This window comes from Equus przewalskii, chromosome 16 (genome assembly GCF_037783145.1).
Source record: "Equus przewalskii isolate Varuska chromosome 16, EquPr2, whole genome shotgun sequence".
In the NCBI taxonomy this organism is placed as follows: Eukaryota; Metazoa; Chordata; class Mammalia; order Perissodactyla; family Equidae; genus Equus; species Equus przewalskii.
In genome coordinates this window covers 35,355,370-35,381,867 of record NC_091846.1, presented here as the reverse complement: position 1 = coordinate 35,381,867, position 26,498 = coordinate 35,355,370, and the positions used below count along the sequence as shown (strand labels likewise).

Genomic DNA, 26,498 nt, shown 5'->3' with positions numbered 1-26,498 from the left:
AGAACTGGTACACTTATGACCATTCTGTCTCCATACAACCATTCTTTTTTTCACTTTCAGTGCAGTATTCAGTAAATTACATGAGATATTCAACACTTTATTATAAAATAGACTTTGTGTTAGCTGATTTTGCCCGACTGTAGGCTAATGTAAGTGTTCTGAGCACGTTTCAGGTAGGCTAGGCTAAGCTATGATGTTCAGTAGGCTAGGTGTATTAAGTACATTTTTGGCTTATGATATTTTCAATTTATGATGGATTTATTGGGATGTAACCCGTTGTAAACCGAGGAAGATCTGTATATTCTCTCACGAATGTTGAAATGTTTTGAATACGGACATAATATGATATAGTCTGTACTTTAGGATGAAAATTCAGTATCAGGCAGTTCTGTGTTGCAGTAGAAAGTCCAGGGGCTGGAATATCTGTTAAGAGATTACTTGAATTACCCTGGGGATTGGTGATGAAGTCCTGAATCTAGGTTACTTCTGTGGAAGTACAATAGATATGAGAGAGATTTGTGGAAGTATAGTCAGCCAGGTTTAGATAATCATTAGCTGGTGGACTTTGGAAAGAAATGCAGTCACAAGATGATTTAGGTTTCTAGGCTGAATTAGGCTGCCGTCTGTCGATTTTAGGCTGAAGATAAAGGGGTTTTATTTTGATCCAGTTGACTTAAGATGCTGTTATGGATCTCCACTATAGGTTATACCATAGCCTGGCAAAGCTTTTCTGTAAAACACCAAATAGTAAATATTTTAGTCTTTGTGGGCCATATGGCCTCTGTCACAGCTGCTTAGCTGTGCTGTTGTAGTGCAAAGCTAGCCACAGATTCTACGTAAAGGAATGGTCATGGCTGTGTTCCAGTAATACTTTGTTTATAAAAACAGGTGGCAGATCAGTCTTGGCCCGTGGAGCTATAGTTTGCTGACCCGTGGGTTATATTATTGAGATTTTATTTCGTATTATTATTAAATCATAGTGGATCCCAATGTGGGTTCTGGGATTTCCTTCAACAGTGGTCACTAATAGGATGTAGGACTGGAGAAATGGACCTTTGTATTTGCTTTTATTTGATGGTCCACTTCCCAGGCATTTGCGACTAAATGTCAAATAAGCAAGATGGAGAAAGGGTATAGTAGGAACTACCCTAACAAGTTTGATCAGGAAATCTAAACCGAGTGGTGGGAGAAATAAAGGTACGGGGGTGTCAAAGAGAAACTAGCTAGAAGTACAGGGACTAGATATTTTAGGAATGTTAAGAGCAGGCTTCTTGGACATGAGAGTAGTGGAAAAATGTGGAATTTTAAGTGCTATATCTTGGAATAAAGACCTTGCAGGAATAGGTCTAATTCTAGAGAGTCAAATAATTGTGCAGCCAGAATGTTGGACTGAAATAATGGAAACAGAAGCAAGATTCTAACACAGAAATTAACAATGAAACGCTTCAGCTTTGGAATCAGACGTCCTGCTTGGAATCCCATCTTTATGATTTTCTGACTTTGGATGAGTTTTCGATCTTTTTTAGATTAACTTCAATTTTCTCATCTGAAAAAGAGGGTTAATAGCTAATTACAGGATTATTAAGAAACAATGTCTGTTGAATGCCTAGTACAATACCTGATTCACATTACTTCATAAATGGCAACTATTATCATCATCATATTTTATTTGTATTGCATTATGATAAAGAAGGAGTAGCTGTCGAAGCTTTATGAATGGGACATTGGACTGGATATTCTGTAAATTCCCTTCCATATCTAGGATTCCTTTTGTTTTTCCCCATTTGTTTATTTTTGGATGTACATCGTAATATATTTCTAATTCTGTGTAGACTACATCATGTTCACCACCTGAAAACTAACTATAGTGCATCCCCTCACGTGAGCTTAATCCCCCCTTTTGCCCTCTCTCCTCCCCTCTTCCCCTATGGCAACCACCAATAGGATTCCTTTTTTATTGATATCATTCTAGGTTTCTTCAGTGATATTAATTTATTTCTGTGAATTCACATTTTTAGAGCATAGTATGTAGTGCCACTTTTTTGAGTAGTAAATAATCTTAAGAGATTTAGTACAAAAAAATTATCATCAGAAAGATGTGAAACTCACTTCTTTTTTATAGTCTTTAAATTAGATCATAAGTTCAGATTATGTCTGTACTATATCAAAATTATTGCTTCCATTTGTGAAATGGTACAGTAAACCAGGGTCAATGGTTGTCATTGGTTTATTTCAAAATAGAAAAGTGTTAAAAGAATTGGGCAGTGGGCCATGCAGAGTTAAAGTCAGATGAGACTGCTGTTTTTGCTAATGACATTTCCTTAACTTTTTTGAAAACTATTGAACATGAGCATATGATTCTTTATACTAATTGTAATGCATTACTGTACCCCATAATCTGTGAGAGCATTCACCTCTGCACTCTGCCTGTCCAGCTGTTGTCTTGAACAATTATCAGCAAGTTATTATTCCAGTATGAGCTGTGTCATGCTCGAAAGTGGGATGAAAAAATGTTAATGAGCATGCATGAATGTCGGTTGATGAAGGTTAAGTGGTTGCAGATACGCTTTCTGCATTCTTTCCTATGAATGTGCAGACTGAAGCAATGGTTTCTGATGAGGGATTACAAACAAATGGTCCTGATTGACAGTTCTTGATTTAACATTAAAATGGTATCTAAAGGCAAATTCTGTGTTTCAGCTGAATAATAGACACAGTGTTGTTGACCCCTGGTGCAGCTCCATACTTCAGCATGTTTTATTTTACAATTACCATTTTTTTCTATTGTACCAGATTTTCAAATTTTCTCATCTTGTATTAGACGTTATTTTAAAGTTGTGCCTGGTGGTGGTGGTATAGTTTTAAAAAAAAACCCAAACATTAACATGTCCATTATCTACTTATGTTTTTAGAATAATCACATTGCAATTTTCAGTATGATCAAATTAAAATATTATGTACAATAGCTGTTCAAGTTGATAAGCATAGGCCAGTACTCATCAGCAATATGTTCTTTCTCTTTGTGTCTGTTTTTATGTATTTTTAAATGATGACCCAGTACTTTTCCAGCATTTGTTATTTGTATGCTAATTAAAATTAGCCGTACATATTTTCTTTAGGAATTTTTTGAATTGATTTTTGCGAACATTGCATTTCACATGCCATAGATTGAGCATGAACTGCAAACACAATTTTCTTTTAAAGAAATGACAATGTAAGGAACGGTATTATGTAGTGATGGTCTTTTTTTTCTCATTGTTTTTTTCATCATTAATAATCCAGAACTTGGTGTTCTAACTGGAAGCTGTGCTTTGTAAAGCATAAAATGTTATACAAATGTTTGTTTTTAGCTAACCTATTTTAGCTGAAAGGACAACACATAATGATCACAATGCTTTGCAACTTGTAACAACAAAAAAAAGTGGGAATGTTTGTTAAGTATAGTATTGTAAAGTAGGATCTATAGTGATCATTTTATCATTTAATAGGTTAAAAAATTTGAGGGCTAAATATAGTAGACTTAAATCTTTGCCAATAGAACCATCATTTGACATATCTGGGTTATTTGTTGATAATTGGGAAATATTTTCTTACTTTTTTATGTGCCTTATGGAGACAGCTCCCTACAACTTACTGCCTACTTAATATAAGATTTTTAAATAATAATCCAGAATGTTATTCATCATTTTTTATATAAGCAGATTTTTAATGGTTGAACCTTTTTTAAAGTTTAATTTATAGATTTTTATTTTTTCTGATAAAATTCTGAGTTATAGAAAATACTCATGCATTAACCGTGAGTTGAAGGAAACAGGACAGGAATACCCTCCGTACCTCTTGGCACTGGTTTCCACATCTGTTCTGTAAATCAATATTCCTCTGCAGAAGAGGGCCTTCTTATCTCCCGGCGCAGCAGCTTTGTGCTTAAGGACTATTTCTCCTCGAGCTCTGTAATCCCTATTGTATTAAATGCTTAAGTCTTAGTGCTCCTGTGGCTTTTTTTCTGTCAGCGAGTGAAATTGGATATACAAATCATACTCCCTCAAGGCTAGCTACTTCTTAATACCATGCCTAGGATTGCAGTTATCTACCATCAGCAAGCAAAGACTCTGGTTTTGGTTATTGAATCACTCATGGCAAATCCTGCAGCCCAGCTGACCAGCCGGTTGGCCAAGCAACAAATCATGTTGGATACCGCTCCTATGAAAGGTACTGTCCTAGCTCCTGGGATACAGGCTGAGCAAGACAGATAAAGTTCCTGCTTTCAGGTAGTATATTTTCAAATGGAGAAGATGGAAAATAAATTGGTAGACTAAGAAAAATAACCATAGTTTTTGAATGTACTATAAAAGTAATGAGCAAGGCATGTTGATGGGTGCTAGGTTGGAGAGGGTGGTCATGGAAGACCTCTGAGGTCATGACATTTAAATAGAGATTCAAAGGAGAAGTAGGAATGTGCCAGGCAAGGAATCGAGGGAGGAGATCTCCAGGTTTAGGAAAGAGCGTGTTCAAAGTTCCTCCGATTGGAAGGAATCTGTAATCTAACATCCATCAGAAGTTCAGTGTAGCTGGAGCATATTATGTGAGGGTGAGAATGGCAGGAGATGAGGTTTGAGGCCTGGGCTGTTTGGAAAAGCTTCATGTAAACATCTGAGTTGTTTTCAAGGATGAATATGCTTTTTGAAAGCAGGAAAGAAGGAGAAGGCTAATCCTGCAGAAGGAATGGTTGGAACAGAGAGAGAATCAGCACTCTTGAAAGGCCTGTTAGCCTAAGGCATAGGAGTGTAGATGGTGGCACTGCTGGCCTGCCAGATAGGGTGGTGGTTGGTGTTACAAGGCTAAGAGGTGGTCTGCTATGAGCCTAGAAACATTGATGCTGATGGCAAATTCTTTCTAGATTCTCTGCCTCTCTCCTCTCTAATGGGAGGTATAAAGGACTCTAGCCCCTTTCTTTCTAGTACACAGAAAAGTTTGTTTGAAACATATTAGTGTTAAACACAGTAGTTTTGACTCAACTATGTATTAATAAATAAATGGATATATTTAAATAAACTATCAAAATCCATTGCTTAAAAACATGGATGGCAGTAGAAGTCAAATCTCTCCTCTCTCCAAATTCCGTCATTATTGTTCTGTTTCCCCGTGAGGATTGGTATGTCTGGGATCTCAGAGATATACTAGGAGTTCATGTGTGATGATAATTCTTGAAATAAACCCTCCTGTTCTTCAACTGCCTTGCACAGAATAAGGCTGGAAATGACTGAAGCTTTTGCTTTCTGGGTTTGTTTTTTACTCAACATTTCTTCTACAGTCTATAGAAAAGTTGTTCAGAACTGTATTTTATTATTTAGTGTGTGTATATGTATATAAATTCATACATTTAGATCTAGAAAGTGACTCTCTGTGGGGCTGAGAGGAAATGAATGCATTCTAATCCTGTCCCCTACTCATCTTTCAAGGCCCACACTTAAAACCCCTGACTATGTAGACTTCCCTGATCAATCTGGCCAGACGTTATTGTTTTTTGCTTCTCTGAACCTTCATCTTTTTTCTTGACTGACCTCATTTCTTTTAGTCATTGAAAAATGTACTAATTTTTTAGTAACTCTTTTACTGGATTTCTTACTGGATGTATATCAAAAGGTGCTTGACTTCTCTAAAACTTTTCACCTTATATAAATGATTGTATTATTGTGTAATTTATCTCTGCACATCTGATGGCTCCAATTTCAATTGAAATTCTTTAAGGATGAGGACTATGTTTTACTTTTCCATGTCCTTCTGTGGATAGCCTCAGTGCCTTCTGAGTGAGGGAATGAATGAATGAATAAATGAATGAAACAATTGAAGATTGTCTCTACAGTGACAACGGAGCTAGGGGAGATCTCCGTACTGACAACTAGTGCAGGTCCAATTGTTATCATACTCTAATAGGGCTCTTGGCCCTGAGTGTCCTCCTCTAGGAGATGGAGTATGGTGCGGTGAGAATGCCCTAGACTCCAGAAGATGATTTCCAGTCTTTAGTCTACCACTAGGCAGTGTTATGGCCTTGAAGAGGTCAGTTCTCTGGTCCTCAGTTACATATCTATAAAATAAGAGTTCACTTTAGCTTAACTTTCCATAAGTTACCAAAATAAACTTTAAGAAACATCAAAAAACCCATTGTATCTAGGCTCAGTAGGACGGGAACTCTGCTAATGGTGGTAAATTGATCATTTTCTTTTCACATAAGGGAATGAAATTATCACTCAGACACAGTAAAAAGACACAACTAAGCTTATATGCATAAGAAAAAATATGTGTAAGGATGTCCACTGTAATAATATTTTTGATAGTGAAAGTTTAGAAACAACTTAAGTACTCATCAATAAGGAAAATAATTAAAGTATATCGTTAAATTATGGTACTGAGGTGATATACAGTCATGTCCCCCATAACAACGTTTCAGTCAAGGATGGCCCACAGATACGATGGTGATCCCATAAGATTAGTACCGTAAAGCCTGTATGTGTTGTAAGCTCTTCCATCTGGGTTTGCGTACATATACTCTGTGATGTTCACACAACGGCAAAATTGCCTCACGAGACATTTCTCAGAATGTATCCCCGTCATTAAGCGGTACATGACTGTACTATGGAACTGCTAAAAGTATGTGGTAAACCCATTACATATGAACATAGAAAAATATCCAGGGTTTATTGCTTTGTGAAACAAGTAAAATGTAAAGCAATGTATATGGTAAAAGCTCATTTGGTTAAAAAGGAAAAAAAAATCCCTAAACTGTGTATACATCTGTTTGTGTATACATCTGTTTGTGTTTACATACACACTGATACACATATTTATATTCTGTGTGTAGCTTTTTAGAAGACAGAAGCAGTAGCTTTTGTTTCCAGTAGCTTTCTTTGGGGAATATTTGTAGTAACAGGTAGTAAGGTAATGGAACCTTCACTTTGTGATGTACTTCTGTAGTGTTTGAATTGTTTTACAATGAATTTTTAAAATTTCTTTTTCCTCGGGAACAATTCCAGAATAATAGGGCTATTAGCTGAAATAGTATGTTTAGTCTTTTTAAAAATTCCTTATATATTTTATGTGTGTATTGTTTAACTGGAAAGGTGACTTTGCCTTAGTCAATGTAAATGAATCCCCAAAATGGTAACAAGATTTGTGAGTCATTTGTTTTATTTTTAAACATTCACGGCTTAAAAATGACCTTAGCTTTCCAAAGTGAAAGAAATTTTTGTCAAGTATATTACATACACAAGTTTCCATTAATTCAGTAAACTGCATTCAGAAAGCAATATATTTGATAGTTAATTATTCCAAATGGTGCTGGCGATCAAAAGGGACACCCATTTGTAATGAAGGGAATCTGGGTAACGGTTCTCCTGAAGAATGTTTGCTCAAGTGTGAGGATAGACGTAATTGATGAAATGAAAAGTTGCATATATCTTCCTCAGGCTTAGAAGGAGCAGCTTCTGAAAAGCTGAGAAAGCATTGTGAGGATTCAAGTAACTAAAGAGACATTGAGTGCGGGGATAAGATTTTAAATTTGATAATTTGAGGATAAATATTACATAGGCCACTAGAAATATGTGTTTTATGTGTTACATTCTTTTTGGGCATTTGTATGTACCTATTGGGAAGAAATAATTCTTTTGTAATCCTTGCCGACTTAGTCTTTAAAATTTGGAATATAATTGCTGCTGGTATAGATGTTTTTTCCTACTAGAATTGCAGGAGAATTTATATCCAATGTGAATTTCTCAATCATGATTTGAAAAGTCTAATGTAATATAGCATATATTTCTGAAAAAAAAATTGTCCCCTGGCCCTTTTAGCACTTGTGCATCCCCCTACCACTTACAGAGCAAGATAGTCTTCGCTGTCTCAGTGTGCCCTGGGCCCGTTCTTGTGCTCCAGAGCTGTTGGTCTTGTTCTCCCATGTTGCTCAAAGGACACTGTGAGACAGTCTTTCCGTGGAGATCCAGACAGGAAGCTGGTCACAAATACCCTCTGCTCTGAGGCTTTAAAAGCTTCTTTGGTTTCCTTTCACTCCCTAAGACCCTTCTTCCCCAGCCTATTTCCATCTCTGGGAGAAGGAAGGGAGCACACCCTGTATCGTTGGGTCTAAAATCTGGTCTATCTCCTCTGATCCCCTATAAATTCTGCCTTGGCCCAAGGAAGGCTTCCTTTTCTTTTTGTCTTCCCTGTGTCTGAGACTCTGTCCTTACTTTATATTTTGCATCTTTCTTTTCTATTGCTGATAGAAGGATCCTGTTCTCAGTTTTATGTAGTTACAGGAAAGTTTTGTAAATGTGTTAAAAACTTTTCTCCCTTTAACTACCCAGCTCTTGCAGTTGAACCACATAGCTTTCAAGACTTGTCTCACTGCAGATATTAACAGAAATCTAATTTTATATTCACTGTTGTGGAATGACCTCTTATTCTAAGTGTTATCTTTCCCCCAGAGGAAATAAATGTCATTGATCCAGAAATGGCAAGGCTATGGGGAAAAAAAAACTTAGGAAAGAAAAAACAATTAATCTTGAGTTACCATCTCCAATTATTATCTGGCTCTACTTTCTCTGGAGGGTAGAATGAATCTTAGTCATTCAGCCTTTAATTTCGTTCAATTCTCATGTCATCACATTTGTAGTTTCTACTGTTGGGCCAGATAAGCTCTAACTAGCCAGCATGGTAAAATTTCCAGAGTGGAATAAGCACAAGAATAGGAGTCTAAAATCCTGATGTCCCTCACCAGACTCGGCCTCTCTCTGTTTCAGTTTTCTTGTTATAAAATGAGTGTTTATTAGATGATTTTCTACTCTCCATTTTAATTGGGGGGGAAAGGGGTTTGAAGCTTTCAGAAATTCAAGTTGTCATTTGATATATGGTATTGATGTTTCTAACATAAAGTAAAATAGTCTTAAGAAAAGAAAATCATTTTAAAGAGTAGGAATTTTGACATGCACCAGAGAGTTCCAATTAATAGGTATTCCTAGATGTCAAAAGTGTTGTTCTGTTTAGTCTTTCATTTCCTGTTCTGCATTGGCTTGTTGGTATGTGTCTTTTGAACATTAACTTTTACTGTCTGACATTTTCATGAAGCAGTTAAACTAGAGATAGTTTTTAATTAGTAAGACTGGATAGTTTACAGTAAGGGATATTTCAGTTCCTGTAAAGATTCTTCTCCACTGAGATGTTAATGCTTCTCTGCTCAAGTGTCGGGTGGCCCAACATAATTGTGAAGTAATTGAGTTTAAAGTGAGATTCTCTAATAAGATTTAAGCCACTGCATTCCCATTAATGAAAGGTTTCTTTCCTTCCTCTTTCACAGAATAATTCTGTTAAGTACTTTGTCTTTTCTTTTTAATAGCGCATTTGGTTAATATGCTAAAGGTAAGATTTCTTGGGGAGGCAGGATGGAAGACATTGGGAAATGACGATTTATAAAAAGCCTGTTAACTTTAAATGTGGACATTGGGAAGGAGGTGGAAATGTTGCTTATCTTAAACTTTTAGGAGTTTTTGTTGGAGCTTTGGGATTATAAAGCACTAAGGATTCTGAGTCCTGTCTTGGATCAGCTCTCCTTTTTACTTGGTAAGATATATGCACGAGGATCCACAGCAAAAGGGAGAGAAAGCACCATTTTATTGTTAATGTGGATTTATCTGAATATGCCAAATAGAACTCTGGTCTTGGGTTAGTAGTTTGAGACAGAGGCCTAAGGCTGGCTCCTTCTCCAGAACCCAATACTGTAGGTTATCCATGTGCCAGCTGCCTATATGGAGCAATGACCAAGAAGATGAGACGATAAATTTCAGTTCTGGAAAATGCTGGGCTCTCTTACCTCCATACTTACCTTTTAAAGTGGAAGGGCAAGAAGAGGGTGGAAAGAGGAAGTAAGAGCTTCCTTTCATATAAAAGTCCATGCTTGCTTTCTCCTTATACATTTCTAATGACAGAGTAATTGGCATGGGCTACTGTATTCTTAGAAATCTGAGAGCTGGCTTCTTTCACTTAGCAATAATACCCTTTAGTGAAATAAGTCAGAGAAAGACAATTACCATATGACTTCAGTTATATGCGGAGTATAAAAAACAACAAATGAACAAATAAAACAGAAGCTCACTCATACATGCAGAAAACAAACTGATGGTTGCCAGAGGAGAGGGGCGTTGGGGGATGGGCAAAATAGGTGAAGGGGATTGAGAGGTGGAAACTTCCAGTTATAAAAATAAAGAGGTCATGGGGATGTAATGTACAGCATAGAGAATGGAGTTAATAATATTGTAATAACTTTGCATAGTGACAGATGATAACTAGACTTATCATGGTTATCATTTCATAACATATATCAAATCACTATGATGTATACCTGAAACTAGTGTGATATTGTATGTCAGTTATACTTCAATTAAAAAAAAGTCTGAGAACTGAGTTGTGACGTACAAGAAAACGGAAGTATGATTAGGTTCTCAAAACACTGAATTGCTCAAGAATTAAATGCCGTGTACAGTTTGGAGAGGTAATCCAGGGTGAAGGGTAAGAGAGGAAGGATTCTTTTGTAGCCGCATTGTCTGTGCCATCAGATAAGCAGTCAAACAAATGTATGTATATGTGTGAGGTATATTGTGCAGTGGATAAACACTGTCTCTGTCTTTGACCAGCTCTTAAGAAAGACCATATGCATTTTAAATGATCCCAGTTTGGTCTGGTTTGAGACTTTTGAGGTCACTTAGATTTTTGTCTCTTCGTTAAAAAAAAAAAATTGACTGTCCTCATTCCTACATAGACTTTCAAATGAAGAAGAGGTCGAATTAATATTATTAAAAAGGAGAGGGTGATTTGAAATCCAGCCTTATAAATATCATTTTCTTCTATTTTTTTATTGTGCTCGATTTACATAGCACAAACTTTTACCATTTAAACCATTTTTAAATGCACAGTTCCATGGCATTAAGTACATTCACATTGTTATGCAACCATCAGCACCGTCCATCTCCAGAGTTTTCTCATCTTCCCCTACTGACAGTCTGTACCCATTAAACACTAACTCCCTTTTCCTGTCTTTCCCATATAAAGATTATTTTTTAAAACATTTCCCCAATCATGGGGAATTTTTTAAAACATTTCCCCAAAACATGGCCCCTGCTAGTCCTCCCTAAACTAGTTCGCTGTAGTTGGAAGCCTTATATGGGACATTTGGGTTGCATATAGGGAAGATGATGTACTGGAAGAGGTCTGTACGTGAGTTAGGAGTTTTATATGGCTGTGTAGGCTCTATACAATAGGAGATCCAGCTTGAAGGGAAGATAACATAGATATACAAGTAGCAAAAATCCAGATTTAAAAAAAAATAGTTCCAAGTTAGGGTGATTTTGGATACAAATTATCACGTAATTGTTGATTCTAGAAAATAGACCAAGCAAATAATGGAGCTCCAGTCGAGTAGGCCAATTGGAGACCAGAATGATCTGGAACACTACTAGCTGGCAGCATCGTAGAACACAGGAATAAAGATTCACTGATGAGAAATGACTTCTCAACTGAGCTATCAGAGATAAGAACATGAAATCAGAGGGACAGGATAACTAGTTACCTGTCAGAAAGGCTATATAATAAAAGTTGAATTGAGTTGAACAAATACCTAGGTATTATCTCCATCTTCTACTCTTTGCCACACTGGTGCATGTGTGCACAGATACACACACACACACACACACACACACACACACACAGAGTAAAGCATTTTTTGGTTAGAGATGACATATATACCCCTTTCCTAGGGCAATGCTAAGCCTGTAGGTGGAGATAAGTTCATGATTCTTATGGTAGGGGCGAGGTACCAGAGCTTCATTTTTCTAATACTAAGACAAACGTTAGTGTGAAATTTGCACTGATACTCCACACTCTGATTAGTTTTTTGCAAAAATACAGGATCATGAAGAATCCAAGCATGCTGTCATTGAATAGAATTAAGAACATTGTAAAATTCTGCTTCTTAAACCTGAAATTCTTTCTCAGTATTTTAGCATCATAGTGATTTCTATGTCTGATCACATTTCTTCTATCAAGTTTTGGATAATCACTCTGGCCATTTTGATGAAACTCTGTGTTATGTTTTCCTCACACTCTGATCCACCAGGGATGGTCTGCTCACTATTTAATATGACATTGCTTTTTATCTGTTGGTTAATATAATTTATTGTTACTTTTTCTATTCCCAAGTTGCTTAGCACTATGTGTACAAATACTAATAAGTTGGCTGATTAAGTCTTTCCATTCTACAGCATGCTCGATATTCTGAATTACCTGCGTCCTCATTTGGATTTAATCCTTCTTTTAAATTAGGAATGTACACTGAGTTCTCATTCTTTTTATAATAGGGTTTTTTTTTTTCCCCTTCAGTACATTCTCTTGTGTATGCATTAGCATATCATGCATTAACTTTGGTCTCTGCTTTGTAATTTTTTAACAGAGATAGAGTTCTACTTTCTAATATCATTGGAGGATATAGGAGAGTGGGTTGCACTTGCAAAAACAATAGTTAGTAGAAAAATTATTTTTTATGCATACACATATTATTCCATGACCGGGAAGCACCAACATTCTGGAAGAATTTATGGAGGGCAGGTACTAGAAAGATGACTTTTATAGTGGGGAGATTTTGAGGATACATAATAAAAAATTTAGGGATGTTTTTATGAGAATTTATGATAAACCAAGAAAGATCATGTGAGAACAGGCACCATTTTTCTTTTAGCTGAGATTTTAACTCTTTCCTGCTGCCTTTTACTTTTCTCCCTCTGACCTTTGGTCCGTTCAATCAGAGCTTATCTCAATTTGTAACTAATTTAATTAAAAAATTAATACTAAGATATACATGATAAATAGGCTTAACTGTCTCACGGTTATTTTTCTCCGAAATGTACAACTTGTTAAGTTAAAGTTGTTGAATGTATGAATTTGAAAGATTTTGATATTTTATTTGGTTTGAACTCCTGTTTTTCTGCTGTCTAAATCTTTGGTTATGAAGAGTTGTTTACACAAAAGGGGACCTCAGGAAAGTGGTTCTTTTGGTTTGTAGTGGTAATACTTTTGAGATGAGCAAAATTGCTAATTTCTGTGATTGCAAAGGCCTTTAGAGATCAAGCACTTTTTATAAAATACCTTGATTGGTTTGTTATTTCATACAGGAATAGAGAGAGGAGAAATGAATGCTTTTTAGGTCAACTATGTGGAAATCATTATCATTTTGAAGTATATGCTTTACATTTTTTATAGAATATATTCCCTATGCCTTAATAATCCTTTTGTACATGTGATAATGGTAAAAAAAAAAAAAAAAAAAAACCACTAGATACAACCCTAATTAAGTGCTTGTTAAACAGTGAAATTTTTTTCTCTATTCATGTATTGAGTTGTAGAGAAAAGTCCCTCAAGACTGTTTGTTTTGTGACGTTGTCTACTAGCACAGAATGTCACATAAGGAGAAATATGCATTTATTTGCTGCACTTCTGATGATTGCTGTAGTTGAAATAATTTATTCCACATAATTTTATTTAGTGCTCTAGCCACTCTTCTTATATATTATGTAATTCTTAGCCTGGAATTGCCAAACAGACAGCTTTTTGCTAGTATAAAATACTCTGATTAGTTATGGCAGTCATATATTAATATTTGAATAGAAAAATAGCCTGTTTCTCACCCTGTCTATTTTCTTTGTAGTTTGGTACAGTCATTTATTTGTGTGCCTAGAAATATTAAAAGTGGGTTTGACAGATCAGATATGACTAAAGCTATTTATACAATTTAGGTTTTCAATACCAAAGCATTTACATTGATATTTTGCCAAGAGGGTATTGCTAACTTAAAAAATAATTCATTCGAAGTTTTTACTTTTTTCTGGGTATTCCATATCTTCTGCCTTCCAGCTGCCTAAATCTTTGAAACCATGTTATCCTATCACAGCCACCCAGTAGTAGTAACCCTCAGAAATCTATTTTCCTTTCACAGCCATTTGGCTCTTCTTCAACTCTGACCCTTGAGATTCCCAGGTACCTTCTATTCATCCTATATTGCTGAGTAAATGAACGTTATCCAAAGTTGCCACCATTTGAGAGCAGTAATAGGTGAATTCTTGACTTCTTTCTTCGGAACTGTAGTTTTTTCACCTAGCTTTAAATGCAGCTCATTCAGGAGACCAAACATTTCCCGTCCCTCCCTCAGGTCCATTCACCTTCCCACTCACTCTTCCACTGAACATGTACAACCAGGGAAAATTTGATCAAGTGTAAAGGCAAAACTTGGGGAGTTATCTTTTTCTTATGTGCCTGATTGTGGACTGTTTTCCTCATGCAGGTTCCTGGCCCCGGAGGCTGCTCTGAGCCGGTGGTGGACAGAGCCCTTGTCTGGGTTCTGTTCAAAGCCAAACCGTGGGCAAGGAACTGGTATTCTCTGTGCTTAGGGCTTCTCATCAACTTCATATTTAAGGGCTGTTCTGCTTCTAAAATTTGGACCCTATAAATTTTTGAGACTATTTATGAGCCTCTTAAAAACTCAGTAGTTAGAAAGCAAGAAGAAAAACCACTCTTATGCAAATCTCCAGTTTTCATATGTCTCCCTACTCCCACCTTTCATCCGTTTGAACATTGTGCTAGACCTCAGGTTTCATTTCCTAAATAATTGACTTATGCTTGCTTTATTTCTGCAGTTGAGTTGATTTTATTGGCTTCTCTATGTCATAGAGAATGCTTACTTAATCACGTATACTTCCTTTTATCCTCTCAAGACTAGTGTAATAACAATCTAATGAACAAAAGGTATTTTATTGTTAACATGTAAAATTTAATAGCATTTGTGCTAAATGCATACCAGAAAAAAATTAAAATGCTTCATATTTTAAAAACATATTGTTGTAAAGTATATTTTACCAGGAAGTACCAATAAAAATAGAATAAACAATTATTAGTAGCATTTACTTAGTTAAAATATTCAATTATGGAAAGAGAAAAGAGTGGTATTTTATACCATTTGTGCCTCTACTAGCTAGTTATACATTTAGAGCTGCATATTCTAGAAATTTTTGCAATGGTAAAATAATGTATGATAAAATTTATGTGGAATCTTATTCCTGAAAAAAGGTCACAATTTTAATCAATCTGATTAGAACATAATGGAAAATGAACTGGAATAAGATGTATAACCATGTTCCGTGGAATTATGATTTTTAATGGAAAATTTAGTATAAAGGAAAAGATTTTGAAAAGAGAGTCTTTATATAATTTTGCTGCTATTTTTGGCACTTTGAAAATAGAAAAGAATAAAGAGAAAATGTAATTAAAAAAGACTTTTTCAGTTTATGGCTCCCGGCAATATAGAAAGTTTGCCATCTTTGACTTCATTCTGACATAAAACCTTTACAAAATGTGGCATATGCTGTGTTAGTGATCAGAACCAGTTTTGAACAGTGTTAATCTTCTCTCAGAAGAAGTGCAGCCTTACACAACATCTCTAGGGAGTAGGATTAAACACAGACCTCTGACGGCAAACAGGTAGATCACAAGTATAGATGACACTAATAATCGGACTTTATGATTCAGAGTTTCATCATTCTTGAGACAATCTAGTCTTTTACTGAAAGTGTGTTTTGTACTAGCTTTAGAAGAGGAGTTCTACCAGTGATGGGGCATGAGTCTAAAATGTGCTCTCCTATCGCCTCCTCAGTTGTGATTAGGCTCTGATTCTTGTCACTTACTTCTCTGTCACTGTGGAGAGCAGGGGAGGGTTACAAGAAGGTAATTATCACCTCATTACGTTCTCACAGCTCCTTAGGCTGGTGTCCTAGCCCATAGACATAAGCCCTAGTGCAGTTCAATCGCTGGTTCATGGCGGGTCCGGGGTGTAGGCCCAGTGTTGAGATTCCAAGCCCGAGTTCCCTGCAGGACCCTGCCTTCTCTCCCAGCTACTGTCTCAGGGGGATACTGTCAGCATGGGTGACTGAAACAGGATTTTGTGTAAAAAAAACAAAAAAACCCCTTTGTTCCTACTGAACATCCTTCTTTTTTCGTATTCCTCTTTAATGCATCCTTCTAATTGTCCAAGGTTTAGATCCTGCTTTGTCAGTGACCTTTGCATAAACATTTTCACAGGTTTTACACTGATTTGAGGTAGTCCATTATCTGGCTGCAATTTTTTTTCAACATCACTTTTCATTACTTCTCAGTATGAAAGATTTTATCCAAATCAGTCTGTTTGGATAATAGACTGATTATCTGAGTTCATATCAATAAAAGCATATTCCTACTTTGTTTTTTTTTTGAATCCTGCTGTTTGGCTTTTTAGAAAACTTCGCTTCTTCCTATCTCTTTGTCCGTATTCTCACTATTTCAGTTCCATCTTTTCTCAACCATCCTTTGACTATACGGTAGCAGAGAAGAGAGAAGAAAACCATAATTTCATGGCATTATGAGTGTGCTGATACATTAAACTCAGTGTGTAATTTGTCATTTTTATAAAAAGACAGAATTGGTTAAAATTGCTTCAGTCTCTGATGTGGAGGTTGAAGTAGTCAAGATTGCTTGGTAGAGTTTTTCTTTTCAATGTGACATCTAACACATTACACAACTAGTAGAAATAATATTGGAGTCAAAGTCTGGTGATTATTCTTTTGTCAGATTTGTTGCTTAAAGTTACTTACTCTGAGCATTATTTTTCTCATCATGGTTATAATGATGATAACAGTGGTAGTGGTATGACTATTATGAAAATTATACAAGAATGAGCGACAGCATGTGTTCAGTGCAGTGCCTAGTAGACATTCAATAAAGGTTACTTAAAATTTAAGATTACTAGTTTCTTTAGGTAGACTAGAAAATGTTTCAGAATATGAAAAGATACTGGTGTTGAGAAATATTTAAAAAATTAGAATATGCCCATTTCTTGAGGCTGAAGATAATAAAATATAATATATACATTTTCTAAAAAGTAGAGGATTGCTATTTGGTCAGATTAAGGAAAGGAGGTCCACTAACATGATTTTTATTAGCCTTGAAATTTGCCCTGAAATTAGTCTGAACATTTTAACCAATATAACAAAACAAGAAGGTTTAAGTATTGGGAATAAGGAGACAAATGTGTCATGACTTGCTGGTACCTGGAAAACCTGTGACAGTCCGTGGAATATCTAATAGGACTGGTACATGTATCTCCATTCCAGATTTCTCTTCTCCATATCTGTACATCCAGCTCCCTCTTGTTCCTGACCACTGAATGTGCAAGAGTCCTCAAACTGAGCATGTTTAAAACTGGACTAGTTCAATCCTGTTCCTATTTGTTGTTGAACTAAATAAAGAGCACCACCTTCGTCTGCCTGATTGCTTAAACCTGAGTTCCCCCTTTATTCTTCTGTAGTGTGTAGGTTCATACATACATATATATAAGGAGCCATACACACAGGCACACATACACAGATACATACATCCAACAGACATTTGTTGAGCACCTGCCATGTTCCAGACCTTATTCTTGCCATTAAGGATACAATGGTGAGCAAAATTTCTACCCCTAAGGAACTTGCTTTCTAATGGAGGAAGAGAGACAATAACAAATTTATGATATGTTAAAGTGCTTTGGAGGAGAAAAAAGGGGCAGAGCGATGGTGATAGGGGATGATGAAGTGGGGGGAGTTGCTATTCTATATAAAGCAGTAAGGGAAGGCTTTTCCATTAAGGCTTAACAGGAAACTTTTGCTGCATCATGGTGAAGAGGCTGTGGTTGGTCAAGCCTGGAAGTGGGGAGACTAGTTGGAAAGCAGTGGTGATTCAGGTGAGAAAGAATTGTAGTCACAAGCAGGGAAGTAGTAGTAGTCAGGGAGAGGGTGAGAGGGCTCATTTTAATGATGGATTGGATGTGGTTGTGAAGGAAGTAGTGGAAAGAAGGATGATTTCGAACTTTTTGACTTGAGCAGTTGAAACTAAAGCATTCCCGTTTTCTGAGATGAGGAAAACTGCTGGAAGAGCAGGTATAGAGGTGTCTGTGTTTTTGGTGTTGGACATGTTAGGTTGAATGTGCCCGTTAGACACCTAAGTAGAGATGCTGAGAGCAGGCAGTTTGACGTTCAAGTCTGGAACTCAGGAGATAGATCTGGGCTAGATTCTACTCTTGGGACTCATCCCATCTCTCTACCCCAGGTGACAGCACCGTGTGCTCATTTGAATTACCGTTAACCCCCTTCTGACTTACCCTTCTACCATTACTTTTGCTACTGTTTCAAAAATTCACCTTTAAAAACTGGAGTTTTTCTTAAGATGCAATTCTTTTGATTTCTCTCACATGTTTAAACATTCAGTGGCTCCTTATTGCTTGTAGGATAAAATCTAGACTTCTCAATCCGACTTAAATGGTCTTGCATGATCTGGCGCCTGATTCAATTCTGAGGTCATTTTTTTCACTCGGTGATCTGTGCTCTTATTATTCTCAGTTCATTCTGTGCCCTTCAAGTTCTTGCACCTTTAGACCTTTCACTGTCCTTCCATTTTCTGTGCCCTTTCTCCCATCTGCCCAAAACCTTCTCACCTGCCTAACTTACTTTCTTTTTCTAGCTTTTGCTTAGATATCATTCATTCCATGAAGACTGTCCCTGATAAGTGTGGGTTAGGGAGCTCTTCTTTATTCTCCTGTGATTCTTACTGAAACATTGCAGATATGTCTATGTATTGTAATAGCCATTTACTTTGCAATCATCTCTATTGGTCCTTAAATTCTGTGAGGCCAGGATGTCTCTACTTTTTGTATGTTTATTTGTTTTTTTGGTGAGGAAGTCTGGCCCCAAGCTAACTTCTGTTGCCAATCTTCCTCTTTTTGCTTGAGGAAGATTGTTGCTGAGATAACATCTGTGCCACTGTTCCTCCATTTTGTATGTAGGATGCCACCACAGCATGGCTTGATGAGTTGTGTCTAGGTCTGTGTCCAGGATCTGAGCCCACAAACCCTGGGCCACTGAAGCAGAGTGTGCAAACTTAAGCACTGTGCCACCAGAATGGTCACAGGATGTTTCTATTTCTTTAGTGTTGTGTCTGTGTTCCCTGGCACAGTCCCTTTTAGTTGATGCTTAACCAATATTTCTTATTTGAATGAAAGGATGAATAAAATGGCTGATGATAAAATATATATGCAAAATTTAGCAAAGTTTCTATATTGCAGCAGTAACTCGTTAGGAAGTATGGGGGGGAGTAGAATTAACCAATCTCCAACCCCCACCCACAATGCTTAGTATAATTTAGACATAAATTACCTAACACTAACAGTAAATATGCAGGTTGTCTATGAAGAATACTGTTATGTTGAATAATTATAGACAAATGTCATTTCATGATTAGAAAGTTTGAAAATTGTCAACATATCAAATCTCTCAGTCTGTTTACAAATGCCTTGCAATTCAAATATAATTCTAATGGATTTTATTTTTGGAACTTTTGAATTACTCAAATTCATGCAGAAAAATGAGTTAAAGTGAATTAAATTTAGAAAAGGAAGAATAATAATTCAAAGAACCAATTAATAAAATATATCATAAATCTACAGTGCTGAAGATGGTGATAGTAGTTCAGGAGTAGTATATTGAACAATGGAACAGAAGTAGAAACCCAGAAAAGCACGTATAACATAAAAGTGTAATGTAGAGTCAGTTGAGAAAGATGGTTGATTATTCATAAAATGGTACAGAGATACTTAATTTTTTTAAAAAATTAAAATTTCATCTCTGCCTCACACTATGTACCAAAGCATATAATTATAATATGCATTTCTGATATAAAAGAAATGTAATTGTAATGTGCCATCTTATGTATGAAGATGCTTTTTGAAGTTTTTTTTCCCCTAGCCTTAGTGATTTATTTGTACATTGCTAACTGAACACTTTGCTCCATTGTTCTTTGTTATCAAGATCCTAATTTTGTAAAGATGACTGACTTTAATCAGAAGGGCTGTCCATGGACACAAAGGAGAGGACAGCTGAAATAGCCACAGTATTGGTTACAGCTGGTCACATGTTGTTTAGCATGACGTATTTATTCTCTTATTTTTTACTTTTTTTTTTTAACCAGGGATAGAGAGGTTAAATGCATTTGTTGATTTTAAAACACTCATAATAAGCTGAGTATCAAAATTTGACTCTCTCTCCAAGATTTGGAAAACAAATTGTAGACAGTCTACTCTTCTAGGTTCATATGAGCTATATTTTTAAATAAGCTTGGTATATGAGGTGTATCAAACAAACAGCTGTGTGTGTTTTTGTTTGGCTCTCTTGGAGCTAACTTCTTAACCTTTTCTAAATGTAAGTATATTTATTTTTATCATCGTGTCCTGTGTGCTCTTCAAATGAGCTAACTGCGCTTATTCTCGCACCTGATGGTATTGGCTTCCATAGTGCACGTCAGTTTTTCTTTTTCTTGTTAGACCTTCAAATATTTACTCTTAGTTTTTCTTGCATAAGAGCCACCAGTGCCTATTTGGAATAGTTTAAGTCCTGGGATGTCTCTTTTATTATTTTTACGGTTATATGATTTAAAAGATTTGTTTTTTCGAATTTTTAATGACAGATAGGTCACATCCTGTCCTTTTTCAGTTGAATGCCATCCTGACCCTAACATGGATCTATCCTTTCTTTTTACAGAGAAAAGGGAAGAAGATGATTTTGAAGAGAAGAAAGCTATTAAGAAAAAAATTAAAGAACTTAAATTTCTAGATTCTAAAATTGCCCAGAACCTTTGTAAGTATCAAATTTTGGTATTATTAAGTTAGCAAAACACACTGGAGGTGGTTTCTGTTAATTATTTCATTTTATTTATGACTTATTTTTCATTTTATTTTATTATTAGTGTTTGCATAATAAATTCAAAGATAACTTTCCTTTAGGCAAATTTTGAGTTAAATTCTTCCAAAGATTAATGCATACTGGAAAATAAAGCTAAGAAAAGGATTGAGAATGAAAATATGTCTCCTGTGACTGAAAAGAAAGCTGCCCTTTCTAGTCTCTTTTTTAAGTATAAAAATAAAGAATTAAGAATTTGGGTGATGACATCATATTTTGAAAAACAAAAATGGTAGTGGATTATTTCTTTTATTCCTCTGAATCTCTATTATTTGTAATACTTGATCACACACAAAGGAGGTTGGAATATTAATGGAAACAAGGATGATGAATAAAATGAATTCCATTATCCCATCTGAGCAGTTCAAAGTCTTTCCTCAAAAGTACTGACTGGAAATATTTTAGATTTAATTACTGTTACAGGAGCTAAATACTCAGTGTTGAATTATCTGCCTGACTGAATTACTGTGGGAGAAGAGGGCAAATAGTTTTACTTCTAACTCATTTCTAACTGCATCTTAAATGCGTCAAAGATAGTTCTGCTTGGAACTGAGATAATATGTCTGTATATATTACTTCCTGATGGAGCAAGAGAGATATAATGTGGAGAATCTAGAAGCATGAAGAGTTAACATGGCTTTTAGTCTGCTCTTCAATTACTATATGCCTCCAGTGAGCTTTTAACAAATATTGGAACAAAACAGTTCTTCAGTGAGAGGATAAAGATCCATGCTATTAACGAAAGAGGGAGTTAAGTTAGATGCAATGTGTGCAAAAGGCAGAGTTGACATTCCTTTGGTGTGAGTTTTGGAACCACCTTCCTTTCATACCATGACAGAGGGCCATCCATTTTCTGCAGTGTAGGCCTGCTGGTATCCCATGGATGGTGTGCAGACATTAATGCTATGGCCAATATGCGATTTTTTATTTCTGATCATAAGTTGGTTGCATGTTCGAGAAGCTCCAGTGCTCTTTCCCCTGCACCCAGAATGGCAGTTAGAATGGTGTCCATCACCCTGATGTGAGGATCATAGGAAACAGAGCCCTGTGTTTCTGATGTGCGATGGACGTGCAGTCTGAATTGGAGATAATTTTTTTTGTGTGCTTAAACCACTGAAATTTGGAGGATTGTTACATGATACATGTTACTTCAGGTAAGTTTCCCACCTAAAGGAACACTGTCTCAGCTCAAAGCATGATTAACTTAGATAATGTCTAAAAGCTCTGTACTCTGTCATCTGAAAGAGATGATTTTTTTCTTGAAAGATGTCCATGACCTGCATTACGATTTGCCCGCCTTGAATCTAAACAGCCTTGTTAGGGGTCCTGCAGAAATACCATTTTGAATAGAATTCTTTTCAGATGGGTCAGTCATGTTAAGCTACCGTCTAAATATCCATCTCAAAGTTGAATAATTGACTTGTTGGACAGGGTTCACTAGTATTATTTATATGTTACAGAACATGTGCTAAATAGGATTTCAAATTTAATTGTAATAGTTAATAATTACTGGTTATCTTTTTGTGCTAGTTCTGCATTTGGCTCTTTAATCTTTACTACAGCCCTACCACATAGTCGTAGCACTGATGTTATAGATGGAGAATCTGGTGGGTGTAGCAATTCAGGGACTTAATAAGGTTGTTCATTTCGCAAATGGCCACTAGCTAAAGGGTATATCTATTCCTGTTTTGAGGTAACAAAATTACGTTATCATAGAGAACAATACTGTGTGTCTTGTTTGCTTTAGCTAGAGGATATATATCCATTCATTTAATTGTTAAACATGTTTTAAAGTATAAGATCAAAAGGTCCAGAATTTATCCCCTGTCATATTATGATGTAATCCATTCTAGAATTATTCTTGCCCTTTCTTATTGTAACAAGTGTTATAATTTAAGCTTTAAGAAGCTTTAGCAGCCTATAATCTTTATTGTAATTATAGTCTGATTCACGGCTGGTTTTTGTCTCTGAAATTCGGAGTCTTTTGAGATATACTGAATATATCTCATACATTGACTCTATCTTGTCACTTAGAAATCGAAGATACTTTCTCTTAACTGAAATGGTCTGTAGAATTGTGAAGAAAGGATCTAAAATTCACTGATTTGTTTACCTATTTCAAGGTGGGTTAAGTTGCCTATATTATGCATTCGTAGAGGTTTTGGCACAGACTCTGGAGTCAGCATAAAAGATTAGAATTCCAGCCGTTCTAGGATCAAGAGATGGCTCGGCAGTTGTACAAGCTTCATGTGCTTTACCAGACTTTTTGTAGTGGGTATTAGAGCTGTAAAGGGAGGAACCCTGGAATCGATGAATTAATGTAAAGGTTTAAATATTTATAAGTTCCCTTGCAGAAAACATGTGTGAGTGGCTACAAAATTTGCACGCTTTACACTCCTTCACTGAACTCCAAGCTTCCCTCTGGGGTCGATATCATCACATTTTGAAGGATAAGTGCATGTTAGTAAGAAGATTCACTTTAATGGGTCTTTTCGAGGCTTTGAATGATTATCTCATATTATTCTCAGAAACTTTTAAATATTTTTTTTTTTAAAAAGGTTTTTGCTTGTGTTCTGAATTGTGTGTTATACATTAGGCCATTTTCAACACTTCTGTAAATCTTTTTGCCCTAGTGTTACAGCAAAGGTTTTCTAAAGAACTTATTCATAAACTATGTAAAACATAGTTCACTCTTCATGTGTTATTTGTTGCTATGTTAATTATACATCTTATTTATGTTTATTCTCAATATTTATTTACTTAATTGTATAAATGAGATGATACAGTTTTTTTATCTGCGAAGTTAAGGGGTCCCCAAGACCACTCTTAGGTTTGGTGATTGTTAGAAGGACTCACAGAACCTCCTGCAAGCTGTTTTACTCCTGGTTATGGTTTATTACAGTAAAACAATACAGGTTAAAACCAGCCAAGGGAAGAGGCATGTGGGGCAGAATCCAGGAAAGTTCCAAGCATGAAGTTTACAGTTGTCCTCTCCCAGTGAAGCAAGCCATGGACAGCACTAGCTTGTGTGTGTGACAACACTCACAGATTATTGCCCATCAGGGAAGCTCACCCAGGCCTTGGTGTCCAGAGTTTTTACTGTACACCAGTAAAACCATTTACTGATGGTTGAACCCCTGCTTGACTGACCTCAGTTTCCAACCCCTCCAGAGGTCAAGCTGACCCAACACCCCCACCATAAATCACATTGTTAGCATAGACTACTTGGTGTGGCCCTGTGCCCCCCAGTAAACAAAGACACTCTTATCAGGCAGGACATTCTAAGGGCTTAGAGAGTACCTCACAGGGGCAAGACCTTAGTTGGGTAAACGTAATCCTTTACCACAGAGTATGCCAGCTATTTTTCCCAGTCCATTTTGTTTTCATATTATTCATTTAAAATTATTTTAATTATATTATGACATATATTACCCATGAGAGAATATATCAAATACATGATATGATTTAATGATATAAATCAAACACCTGTAGCCAAAAAAATGGAACATTACTAATACTTTAGAGACTTATATATGACCGTTTCCAGTCTTCTCCCCTTTCTTGTGAGAATTAACCTTATCCTGAGTCGTGGGTGAAATATTTCCTTCCTTTTCTTTATAGTTTGACCAACCATGTACATGTTCCTAAACAATAAGTTGTTTGGTGTTTCTTTTTTTCTTTTTTTTTTGGCTGAGGAAGATTCACCCTGAGCCAACATCTGGTGCCAATTTTCCTCTTTTTGTAATGTGAGCCACTGCTACAGCATGGCCACTGACGGACGAGTGCTATAGGTCCATGACTGGGAACCCGAGCCCTGAAGCAGTGTGCGCTGAACTTAACCACTAGGCCATTGGGGCTGGCCCTAAGTTGTTTGGTTTTGACTTTGAATTTTACATAAATAAAATCATACCATGTTAATGTATCTACCTGTAGGATATTCATTCTCATTGCAGTTTAGTTTAACATTCTTTGAATATTATACTTTATTCATTCAACCCTTGGTTGATGTTTGGGTTGTTTCCCATTTTTTGGTGGTACCAAGGCAGGTTGTGGTAAACTATGGCCCTTAGGCTAAATCTTATCCACTGCCTATTCTTTTAAACATGATTTTATTAGAACTTAGGGCATTTGTTTACATATTCTTTATGGCTGCTTTGTGCTACAGTAGCAGAGTTATTGTGGCAGAGAATGCATGGCTCACAAAACCTAAAATATTTACTCTGTCGCCCTTTGCAGAAGAGGTTTGGTGACCCCTGCTCTAAGTCTATACCTGATCTGTGTTTGGACCAGTTTATTCTCCCACCGTTAGTGCTCCCACTCTAAACCTCACCAGGGCTTAGTGTTTTACAGGAATCTAGTGTGGCTTTTTAAAAAGTTTATCATGTTTGAGGGTTGTTAAGCTTCCGTGTTCTGATAATTTGTCTTTCTATAATTCTGGAAAATTCTCTGACATTTTCTGTTTAAATATGCTTCTTTCCTGTTCTTATTGTGATTTCCTTTTGAAACTTCAAGCAGACATTTCCTAGTATCCTTACTCATCTTCTGTGTCTCTTAACCTATTTTTCCATCTCCTTGTCTTTGTGTTTTGGATACCTTCTTTGCCAATGTCTTTTACATCATCAATTTTCTCTTTATCTAATGTCTAATCCCTATGTTGAGTTTTCAATTTCAGTAGTTTAATATATATATATATATATATATTTTTTTTTTCTAAAAGTTCTTTTTTTCTCCCTCAAATCTTCTTGTTTCATTTTAATAATGTCTTTTTCTCCCCCTGGCCGATAATTCAAACTTTTCTTTCATTTAAAAAAATAATTATTTCATTTTCTCCCAGGATTTCTGCTTTCCTTCCTTTTAGGACAGCTTAGAAATGCTTTTAAGATTAAAAATAGGGGCTGGCCCTGTGTCCTAGGGGTTAAGTTCCGTGCACTCCATTTTGGTGGCCAGATCCAGTTCCTGGGTGCAGACCTACACCACTCGTCAGTGGCCATGCTGTGGCTGTAACCCACAAACAAAATAGAGGAAGATGGGCAACAGATGTTAGCTCAGGGCGAATCTTCCTCAGGAAAAAAAAAAAAAGATTAAAAATATTTTTTTTAAAAAGATATTTCAAAGGTTTCTCTCTAGTTTGCCATACTGCCTGAGATATAAAACTATCATTTATTTCTCTTGCAATTGGTATGTTATGCCTCAGAGTATTCTGTCTTTTTTATCTTTCTATTTTCTGTGTTTTGTTATTGTATCTATAGAGTGGTTTCTTGAGTGAAAATCATTGTTTCTCAAAGTGAATCAATAATTTCAAGGATTCTGATTAATGCTACTCATCTTACTAACTTTACAATCCAGATACATCTTACCAATTTGCCTTCTCAATTTGCTTACTCCTGAGGTTGAACGTATTACATTATTCTTTTCCTTATTCTTTTTGTTGAGTTTACATACATTTTTCTCATTTTTGTATTTGGACCTCATGGTGCTATAAATGAAGGCAAAAAAATGCTCTGAATTTTGAGGCAAGTTTGTTCCCCCAGCATCCTTGCTTTTCACTTGTTTTAAGAGCTTTGACATTAGTGATTTTCCTTTTATGTTGTCAGATAATTGGTCTTTTCACATGGT

General features: G+C 36.1%; 1 protein-coding gene across 3 annotated transcripts in view; it reads left to right on the top strand.

Annotated features, from left to right (window-relative positions):
* Window positions 1–26,498, top strand: part of DIAPH3 (diaphanous related formin 3) — a 484,563-nt gene that overhangs the window by 206,250 nt on the left and 251,815 nt on the right. For all 3 annotated transcript variants that reach the window (XM_070578871.1, XM_070578869.1, XM_070578872.1), the window contains one exon: window positions 20,685–20,780. In XM_070578871.1, the coding sequence (XP_070434972.1) occupies window positions 20,685–20,780 (96 nt within the window). The remainder of the gene's footprint in view (window positions 1–20,684; window positions 20,781–26,498) is intronic.